General features: G+C 40.5%; 2 protein-coding genes across 3 annotated transcripts in view; one reads left to right on the top strand and one right to left on the bottom strand.

The window, feature by feature from the left end:
* Positions 1-2,237, top strand: part of mdga2a (MAM domain containing glycosylphosphatidylinositol anchor 2a) — a 31,079-nt gene extending 28,842 nt beyond the window's left edge. Inside the window, exons 12-17 of one of the 2 annotated variants that reach the window (XM_037695247.1) lie at positions 312-332; positions 453-608; positions 1,303-1,473; positions 1,562-1,692; positions 1,836-1,935; positions 2,030-2,237. In XM_037695247.1, the coding sequence (XP_037551175.1) occupies positions 312-332; positions 453-608; positions 1,303-1,473; positions 1,562-1,692; positions 1,836-1,935; positions 2,030-2,118 (668 nt within the window). In that variant the 3' untranslated portion in view covers positions 2,119-2,237. Of the gene's footprint in view, positions 1-311; positions 333-452; positions 609-1,302; positions 1,474-1,561; positions 1,693-1,835; positions 1,951-2,029 lie in introns of both variants that reach the window. The other variant, XM_037695248.1, reaches the window with a different exon arrangement.
* Positions 2,238-7,789: 5,552 nt separating this feature from the next.
* On the bottom strand, positions 7,790-8,607 carry hikeshi (heat shock protein nuclear import factor hikeshi). Its single transcript, XM_037694674.1, has one exon. The coding sequence runs from the start codon at positions 8,490-8,492 to the stop codon at positions 7,899-7,901; it is 594 nt and encodes a 197-aa protein (XP_037550602.1). The 5' UTR covers positions 8,493-8,607; the 3' UTR covers positions 7,790-7,898.
* Positions 8,608-10,722: the final 2,115 nt, after the last annotated feature.

Genomic DNA, 10,722 nt, shown 5'->3' with positions numbered 1-10,722 from the left:
TAATCCACTGACTAAACATTTAAGGTGGTATTAATCCACTGACTAAAGATTTAAGGTAGTATTAATCTGCTGACTAAAGGTTTAAGGTGGTATTAATCCACTGAATAAACATTTAAGGTGGTTATTTAACCTTTATTTTAGCTGCAGCACATTTCAGAAGAAATTAAGAATTTTACCAACTTTTTTTTTTACTTCTCCAAATTAAAATCTTTCTTAAAGATGAAAGCTTTAATAAACAGTAAATAGGGTTTTGTTTAATGAATAAAGTCTCTGTTGGATCTGCTCTGATCGTGCTCTCTGTGTGTTTGCAGCTCCTGTGAACCCACATCTCAGTGAGTATCGGATCAAAACTCCCACTTTTCCGTTCTGAGCTAGGCCTCTGGTCAAAGCTGGATCTGCTGCGTGGATCAGATGTTTGTTTGTGTGTAATTGTAAACCACGTGTGTTTTCAGGGGAGTTCCAGTGTGGTTTTGAGGAGGAGGCGTTATGCTTGTTCTCTCAGGACAAAGCGGATGATTTCGACTGGACTCGCCACCGCGCCGCCTCACGGGACACAAAATACACGCCCAACACCGGACCGAGCTCTGACCGCTCCGGCTCGAAGCAGGGTGCGACAACAGGCACAAACACGTTTCTATCTGCAACAGATAGATTTACAGAAACTAATTCCTGATCATGTTTTTCACAATGTGTAAATGTTCCCAAACATCCTAAAATACTACATTTAATCTGAGTATTTCTACAGAACTGTTATGGTAAAAACATCAGGGTTTGGTGCACAAACAGACAGTAAATAATCACAGGCAGGGAACTCAGCGTTGCTCATTGCTGCTTCTTGTTTTAGATGGTTTTTTTTGCACACCAGATTTAAAACTTGAGCATCTGTAGAGGAGAGGACCGGCTGTACCTCGTTAGGCTGGCATTGAGTTCTGCAGAAGCCTAGTAAACAAATCATAAAAAACTCTAAAATAAGCAGGATAAAGGCTGTCGAGGACCGGATTGGGACATCGGTAAGAAAACCTAGCAAGACTCAGAAGTGTGGGAAGAAGCCAGAGACAACACAAGGAGAGGGAGATCATGTAAACTCCACGCAGAACGCTCCCAGCTCAGTGCAATATGACTTGTTACGTTTTTATAAATCCCACCCTGTCCATCACCTTAGAGCCTCCCTACCAACATTATAACTCCTCATCTGGTTCTGGAGAACCTTTATCCTGCACATGAAAGATGGAGGGTGATTCCTACCAGGCATGCTTGGCCTGTAATTCAGCCGACCTGTGACCCTGACTTCCTGTCCCTCAGGTTTCTACATGTACATCGAGACGTCGAGGCCGAGGCTGGAGGGCGACAAGGCTCGTCTGCTGTCCCCAACTTTCAACATGAACTCCAAGAATTTTATCTCCTCTTCCTCCGTCGGCAACAGCCCCACCTACTGCTTCACCTTCTACTACCACATGTATGGAAAACACATAGGTGAGAGCATGGCAGTGGTGGGGGGAGACGTTCACCGCTCGGGGATGACGGAGGGTGTCCTAAACATCAAAGTTTGTTTGTCCCGTAGGAAAGCTGAACATCTTCTTGCGTCAGAAAGGTCAGACGTTGACGGACACCTTAGTCTGGAGTTTGTCCGGTAACCAAGGAAACTACTGGAGGCAGGCTCGGGTCGACATCCACCCGACTGCAGCCTTTCAGGTACAGGACACACCACCTGCTGCCTGACTGCAGCTGAATGCAGATATGGATGGGATCATGCAGCAGAGAGAATCCAGATGTTTTACTGCAAGAGACCCATTAAAACTGCATCAACTGCCAAGGCTTCTTTGCTTGTTTTGTAGATGGTGATGGAGGGGGTCCGAGGCCCTGGGATCGAAGGCGATATCGCGATTGATGATGTCACGATTGAGGAGGGCGAATGCAAAGACCCCCCACCCAACAGTGAGCCCCATCAGAGTCCATACAGCGCAATCTTCACTGTAAACGTTTTCCTTTTTAACGTGACATCTTTATTCGTCTTGTTTTTTCTCCCCAGATTTAAGGTCATTGGCCCCGCCCTCATCAAACCATATATGGCACCTCTGCTTCACTCTGAGGCTTGTTCTGATTGGCTGGCAGAGGTGACCCCATCCTACGCTGCACACTTTCCATACAGGACGCCACGAGTTTTGACTCCTACAGCCCCCAGCCCTTTTCTACGACTGAGGGCAATTTTTATTAATTTATTTTTGTTTTTTGTAACTTAGCACAACAATTTATAACAAGTGAACTGGTGCGCTGTGAAACCAGGATCTCAATGGGCTGCGACCGCTGGTGATTAGTGGTCAAATGTTATTCTCTAGGGGAGAATGTCTCAAAACGTCTGCGGGAGGTTCTCCGTCTCCTCACGAGTTGCACAGGCTCGTCAGTCGAATTCTGAACGTTCAAAGTAATTTTCTCAAAAACAGCGTCACTGCAGGACCGTTTAACCAAACCCATCTCAGGTGTCTCCAACCTGACTCTAAACCTTCTCAAGTTTGTTTCGAGACTCGGTTTTGTTTCCTGCGACAGTAGCGTCGTTCTAACGTGACCTGATCTTCTTTCTTGCAGCTGCACCCTGAGAGTCTTGTGGTCTTGTAAGACTCATGTTCTTACATGAACCTTACGAGACCAGATCAGTCTACCTGCCCTAAAGCCAACATGGATTGTAAATACAGACTATAGAGGATTTATTTATATGATTTAGTGACACGGTGCACTTGTTGACGGTAATCCCTCAGAGCGGAGCCTGAAGTTACTTCGGTGAGACGTAATCCAGCTTCAGAGGTCAGCGACACGAACTGTTGTGGGATTGTTGTGTTCTGCAGGTTTGCAGATGTCGCAGAACCATCAGGTCAGATCTTTATGCTTTTTACTGAACTAGAAACTTGTTTCCTGTTTTTATTTTGAGTTTATTGTTGAAATAATCCTCTTCAAAACTTACATCAACATGATTTCAGTCTTAAAGAAACATTTTGGTTGTTCTAAACGCTGCTGCAGGCGCATGTTATAATAAAAAAAAATCCATGTTAAAGGGATATTCTGCTCATTTAGATGTGGGATTCTGTGGAAAAATTATGAACAAATAATATATTTCCTGTTACCATTGAAAATACCATTAGCAATACAAGTGAATAAAGGATTTATCAGCTTTATGCATATAAAACTGAAGCATCATGTTCAGTAATAATGATTGTAGATCTCAGCTGTCGCCTCGTTTTATGCCTGAGGCGGCCATCTTTGAGTCTGAGGTCGGTAGTTTCTGATTTTCCTGAGTAAGGATTTCGACTTTGTTTTTTTGTTTTTTAAATCGAAAATCAAAAACTAAAAGTCTTAAAGCAGCTCCAGTCTCTATAAACTTTCACAGCTGTCCATGCAAACATACAACGGGCAGCTTGGGGGCCACACCTGGCCCACAGGTGAGTTCTTCCAAAATATAACTTGATTTCTAAATAAAGAAACACTACATATTTCTGTCAGACATCCCGTTATATAAATGATGGATGAGAGGACTGTACAGATCAGTTCACCTGCTGATGAGTTCTAAGTAAAACTAGATTCAAAATCTTGAAATAAATTTAGGTAATGTCAGCGTTGGCCGGCCGGCCCCTGAGCTGTCGGCTTTCAGTAACTGCCAGGTTTGCGTTATAATTATTTGCGTAAATGTTTGTGGTTATTTGTGAGACCAACGTCAATGTTATCATCATAAAACCTCTAATTTTCAACGTTTTATGGTTTTTCAATCAAAAGCTTTCGTTTAAGCCTTTACATCGCTGCTAATTTTGGACTAAAGTAAATTAAATATTTACAGATTAGAGCACAGGGTGCAGTGGAAGTGTTACAGCTAGCTGCTGCCGCTTTTTTTATGTGACTCGTGATGCAGGAAGTGAGTTGTTTTAGAGACTGGGACCGTTTGAAGGCGCCATAGTTCCACTTTAATTTTAGCTGCGTTCAGACTAGCCTTTAGCTTGTCACTCCTGTCAGGATTAAACTCTAAGCCAAGTTTCAAAGAGCTATCTGCAGCAGGTAAGATACTAACAGTGTGGATGTTGAGTCAACGTTCAGTCAAACATCCGTCTCGACCTGGAATAGTGTTTTGTGACTTTTAATGTTTGTAACTTACACGTTTGGAACAATTTAATTTATTTACAAATATGTACCCAATAGAAAGTCATTGATCTATCGTTAATTCCTTCAAAATCATGATTTTTTTTTAATCTGCCTCAGCTATTGACTCTTTTTTTTTTTTTTGTCCTTTTAGCTACTGTTTAGCTGATTTTAACAATGGTTTTGCTAATTTTAGCATTTTTGCTGCTGTTGCTAATTTCACTTATTTTGTTTGTTTGTTTGAACTTTAAGAATTCAGTTTTAGCTTTTTCTCAGGAAAGTCCCCAATTTGTAATTATGTCTTTTCCACGGAAGCCCACTTTAAAATGTGTGGAATATCCCTTTAATGTACAGCTTTTTGTTTACAGGACGAGTTAATCCGTTAAAGAAACAGATAAAGTCATATTTCTGCCTGGTTGTTTCCATCGTTTATATTGAATCATCTGTAATCTGGTCCAGATTAAATCATGTTCTCAACAGAAAACAACTCCACGCTCAGGTCATCGCTTGGTTTGACTTTTGGATCTGTTTGGCAACATGACCAGAATCAGATTTTTCTTGTTTCTGTCGGAGATCTTGTTCCTGGTGGAAAAGGTTGACCTTTGACCTCTGAGCTGCTTGGATTAAACCCGACCTGAATGTTAGTTTCCTGCTCGTCCTGCTTCAGAGGGACGGCAGGTTTCCTGTCCTTTCAGCGTCACAGAGACTATTCAAAAGTATAAATATATATTTTTAGATTATATTTGGACGCCGGTCCGACACCTTCTGCCATAAAACCAAGTGCCTTCAACCCAGAGAGGAGGATTGTTGCCGTGGAAACAGACGAGCTGTGGTTCGAGTATGCAAAGACAATTTCTAGCTTTTTATTCCTTTTACGAGTCGAACAGAAACGACGAGCATGAATCCCGTAAGAGGAGGAGAAGCCAAGACAAAGACTTGATTCAGGCGAGAAGTTCTGGTTGAATTCAGACAAAAAGTACCGGAGGAACTGGACTCGTCGCCAGCAGGACTGAAGCGTTTGGTTTGTCACGATCTGACGAGAGTTTGCTTTTGTTTGAGAAAAATGTGACATGAAGCTGACTCCGATCTGGATCCCGTAATAATATAAACTCTTTATTTATTTATTTATTTTTTGTCCCGCACTGTCCAGCTCATATTTTTAGTTCTGTTCTGACCCAGGTCGGTGGTGCATTTCTTGTTTGAAATCATGTTGAAATTCATAAAAAGCAAAGAAAAGTGTTATATTTACAAAGTGATTTATTGTTCCGGTTATTTCAGTGTTGACTGACTAAAGGGTTTCATATTCTTTATGCTGATAAAATGTTTCTAATAAAAGTCTGACAAGTATTTATTCTTAAAAACATTTGCATTTTTTATTCATTTTACAAACTTCTATGTTTATAAACCGTATGTATGGAAAAACAGCAGAGAAAGCTTTGTTTGATTTAAAAAAATTAAGCAAATATAACGGCAAATAAAACATCCAATTTTATATTTTTTAACAGTTTAAATCTTATATTTAAATTTTCATACTTTACTTTTAAGGTAAAAAAAATCTACTTGGTTTATACTATTTAAATTGAGTGAATGTTTATTTATATGTGAATTATTTTTTACATTTGCTCATATTTTTTATGTTCAAGCTGAATTTAATTTTATCATAAAAGATTTAATATATTGTTTAAACATAAAAAATAAATTTTAAGAACATAAAGATATGTTTATAAAAACTTGTTTAAATTGAACCTTTCACATTATGATGTAATACTTTTTTTTTTTTTTTTAATTATGGCACAAATGTGCTTCCGTACTTTTCAGGCTTTCATGTTCAGTGACAAATCACAGGAAGTTTTGATCAGTTTGTAAATTAAAACTAATATTTATCTTGAACAGTCAGCGATCAAATGCTGTTTTCCTCTTTTTAGTTTTTGCTGTACATTTTTGTTGCAAACTACAGAACACTTTGCTCCTAACACTCAGCTCCATCAAAATTATGATTTTTAATGTTTTTAAATGTTTTGCTTTATTTACTTTTTTCCCTATCTATATAAGTTAATTGAGAACTCTTCAAAAACTGTTATTTTCCTCATTTTATTTACTATTTAGCTCATTTTAACTTGTAGCTGTTTTGCTAATGAAGTTTTGTCTACTGTTTTGCTAATTTTAGCTTTTGGCTTATATCTGCTCATTTAAACTATTGTTCTGCCAATTTTGCTGGTCCTCACTTTAATTTTAGATTTTATCTTTCTTTTGCCAATGTATTAACTTTCAGCTATCATTCTTCCAATGTTAACTTTCAGCTACTGTTTTGCTAATTATAGCTTATAGCTGATTTCCTGGTCCTAGCTTTTGGTTTGCCACTTTTCGCTGTTGTTTCTTGGTCCTAGCTATATGTGTTAGTTTGATAATTTTAGTTTTTAGCGTTGTTTTGCTCATTTTAGCTGTTACTGAGCTTTACAACTAGCACTCTAATTTTTACAGGAAATTCATTTTTCTGGTTAAATTTCTGAACACAGGTTGAAAACTGACATTTAATATTTCATTACCAACAGTTAAAACATGTTACACTGTCATTGAAGCAGAAACGCTTCATAAAGAACTAAAACCTGGTGGTAGTAGCCGAGACTGATCCCCAACACGGACTCCGAGCAGGAAGGTTTAAGCTTTGGCATACACGTGTTCAAGGAATTGGGACTAAAGTAGACGGATCCGTGAGTTTCAGGGACCATTTGTGTCGGCACCAATATGACCCCCACCCCACCAAAACAGAAAATAAACATCAAGCAAATCTAAAAACATGATTCTATTTAACCGTTTCCATTTAAATCAGTCGAGGCTCAGACATGGCAGGTGTATCAAAAAATTAGGGGTGCACTGATTTCAGTTTTCTGGCCAATCACCGATGTCTAAAGTCTGACCTGCCAATTTCGATTTTGGCTGATACTGATTTTGTTTTATAAGCGACACTCGGGTGTTATAAGGTCACAATGCACCTTCAATTTTCCATTTTATTGAAAACAAACCCTTGAACAATATCCTAGAAGTACAAATTTGTTTTAACTGGCCATGAGGTAGTGCTCTGAAATATGAAAGACGTTTATAGACAATCGTTAAAACTACAAAAATTTCATGCATCGGTCGAGTTCCCAAAATTAAGGAAATCAGGGCCAATTATCAGTGCACCCCTACAAAAAACGTCAACAGAGGAGACGCTAAGAATGTCCAAACTCAAGACTAAAATGTCCAAATTCAGACCCTGAAAAAGTCCAAACTCAGAGATTAAAAAAAAAGTTCAAACTCAAGACTAAAAATGTCCAAACTGAGACCCTAAAAACGTCCAAATTCAGACCCTGAAAAAGTCCAAACTCGGGAGATTAAAAATGTCCAAACTCAAGACTAAAATGTCCAAACTCGGACTAAAAAAGTTCAAACTCAGAGATTAAAAAAGTTCAAACTCAAGACTAAAATGTCCAAACTCAAGACTAAAATGTCCAATCTCGGACTAAAAAAGTTTAAACTCAGAGATTAAAAAAAGTTCAAACTCAGAGATTAAAAAAAGTTCAAACTCAGAGATTAAAAAAGTTCAAACTCAAGACTAAAATGTCCAAACTGAGACCCTAAAAACGTCCAAATTCAAACCCTGAAAATGCCCAAACCAGAAAAAAAAAAAAAGGTCCAAACTCAGAGACTAAAAAGTTCAAATTCAGCAAAAAGACAAACTTTATTACATATATTGTCAACATGGAGGCACGTGAAAGTCCTGCAGGCTCTGTTGGTGATCAGTTCTTCCAGAAGTTCGGGTTCTGGGCCATCCTTCTCTGGAAGTTCTCGAACCACCTGAGGACGCAGCTGGACGGGATGAAGGTCTCTGTGGGGTTCGGCGTCATCTGCGCCTGCGTCAGGGCGAAGGACGAGACGAAGTTGTAGAGACTGTCCAGCATCTTCTGGGTGAACTGCATGAACGTGTCCACGGTGGACACGGCGGCGCTGGACACCGGGATCTGCTGGAGCAGCTGCTCCAGGGGCTCCACGGACACGCCCACCTGAGCCACGGACGGCTGCGCGGAGGCCATGGCCCCGAAGGGGTGCGCGCCGCCCTCCCCGGACTTCAGCCCGGAGATCTTGAAGATGGCGCTGGGCTTCTCGTTGGTGATGAAGCCGAGCAGCTGCCACACCGGGCCGCCTCTCAGTGGGTCGGGAAAGGAGAAGTAGACGGCTCCTCCTGTGCCGGTGGGAAACGGCACCGAGCCCAGCATGAACACCACCACGTGATTCACGTTCTCGTAGTCCGCCAGGTTGAACACAAACTTGTCCGGTGCGACCTGCAGGGCGTCGGTTTGCACCAGCCTGCCGGCGACTAAACACCCGAACATCTCTGCTGAGAGCCGAGCAATCCGTCCGAGCAGAACCCGCCGGCTGAAAACATGCACAGGGACGGAGGTTCGCTCCAAAACAACCAGGACGTAACAGGACTCTAGAAACTTCTTCTTCTTCTTCTTCGAACGGTCAGTCTGCACACAGCGCCGGGGCGTTGTCTCCCCCTAAAGGCTGGAAAGAGTACTGCACCCTGAAGCTGCTCTCGAAAACAACCTGTGCTCGTTTGTCTGTCATCTGTTAGCAAAATATCTGTATTTTAATCAAATAGTAATTAATCACTGGGTATACATCTACGACTGAATAACTTTTGGAGGAAGTCCTATTCAAGACGGCCACTACAGCTAACTGACATTAGCAATCTCTACAACTCTATCAATGTTAATGATGTTTCAGATAAACTTTTGCAGGAAAGTCATCCTCAAAATGAACTCTGAGCGCTACGCACCACCTTTGTTTGAAGTTTGGCATGCAAGGGGGATAAGCACTCCTTTGATGGAAGCTAATTTAATTATAATTTAATACATGTATAATTTAATAATAATTACATGCGGCTGTTTTTGTTTCGTTTTTATATAATTTCTATTATTTACTTTTCATTTTATATGATTGTCTATTGTCTGTACCTCATTTGTGTTCTTTGCCTAAAGCAGGTTTCTTGAAAATGAGTCCTTGAGACTCAATGAGTCTAACCTGTTTAATTAAAGGTTGAATGAAATGTTTAATTTTCTGACAATCCACCCATCATCTTCCAGTGTTGTATAAAGTACCTCAAAGTGATACTTCAGTGAAAGTACAAGTATCTTACCATAAAATTACTTTACTGAACTGAACAATGAAAGATTGAACTTTAAAATGTCTGATTCTAATGAGGTACATTAATTCAACCTTTATTAACCTTTATTAATAAAGCTATTAGAAAACCTACATTGTTGTGTAGTTGGCTTGTTTACTGAGCTTGGTTCTGTTTGGTTATGGCTTGTTTCTTTCTGACTAATTAATAATAAAATATATATTATAGGATAATATCATATGAACTAGAAGTTCTTATGCGCTTGAAGCAGTTCATGTCCTGGAGAACACCAAACCTCTCCTTTTTAGCAGCTACCATCATTTCCACACCCATCAGGAATGTGTCTCCACTGTGAGTCAACAAAAAAGACCAGTTATAATGATTGATATCTGCATATGCATCTAGCTTGTTCACAGTGGGAGCTGCAGTTTTCACACAAGCAGCGGGGGAGAGGCTGGTTTGTGACTGAGCGGGAGAGAGAAGTGGCCGCATGAAGTCACAGACTGGGAGAACAAACAAGCATTGCCCAATCAGATTTCTTGTAAAAATATGTCAAAATTCTACTTAAGTAAAGTAACGAAGTGTTTCTACTTTGTTACATTACAACACTGTCATCTTCCTCTTTGTTCTAAGTTAGGTCTCAGGGGCAGCAGCTTGAGCCAGAGGCCAAAACATCTTGCTCACTTCTTCCAGCTTTTCTGGGAGGGCTCCAAGATGTTCCCAAACAGCGATGAGACATCTCTCCCAGGTGTCCGGGGTCTTCTTCTTCTATTATGTCTAAAACTGCAGTGCATGTGTTAAAAGGCTTATTGACCCTTGATTTTTTTTTAAAATTATTTTATTTCAGCTGCTCGCTGCGTTAGGGGTCGCCACAGCGAACTAAGACGCACAAAGACTTGGCAGTTACTTTTACGCCTGCCCTTCCTGACGCAGCCACGGAGCTACCACGGCCCTCTGTGTGGAGCAGAGAGCTGCTATCTAGGACACCCGGAGGAGCAGATGGTGGGGGTTAAGGGCCTTGCTCAAGGGCCCAGGGTGGGACGAATGAGGGTTGGGGCAGGTGTGGGTGCTTCACCTACCCCACCCACATTTTTGATATTGTCGGTACCGGGGCTTGGACCGGCGATCTTCCGATCACAGGCCCACCTTCTCTAACCTCTGCGCCACCACTCCCCTCCCCTCCCTTGATGATCATGCTAAAAGAACCAGTTCTTACAAATGCTAATATTATTCTAATATTTTTTTTAACATGAAATATTTTACTCAAATAGCATTTTAAAGCGGGGTTTTGCAGAACTAGAGCACAAAATCTGTTCTTTTTCTGAATTAAAATCTGAAGACATTCTACTACCACTATGATTTTTTTTTTTAAATCATTCTCTGGAAATTAAACACCTCACTGATTTTGCGAGCCAAAATAATAACATGAAACACTG

The sequence above is a fragment of the Nematolebias whitei genome, chromosome 21, assembly GCF_014905685.2.
Source record: "Nematolebias whitei isolate Nwh7 chromosome 21, NemWhi1, whole genome shotgun sequence".
Lineage (NCBI taxonomy): Eukaryota > Metazoa > Chordata > Actinopteri > Cyprinodontiformes > Rivulidae > Nematolebias > Nematolebias whitei.
Note: the sequence above shows the minus strand (reverse complement) of the source record. Positions and strands in the feature narration are given on the sequence as shown.

Coding starts and splice junctions, on each gene's coding strand:
- hikeshi (XM_037694674.1), bottom strand. CDS start 8,492: ATGTTCGGGTGTTTAGTCGCCGGCAGGCTGGTGCAAACCGACGCCCTG.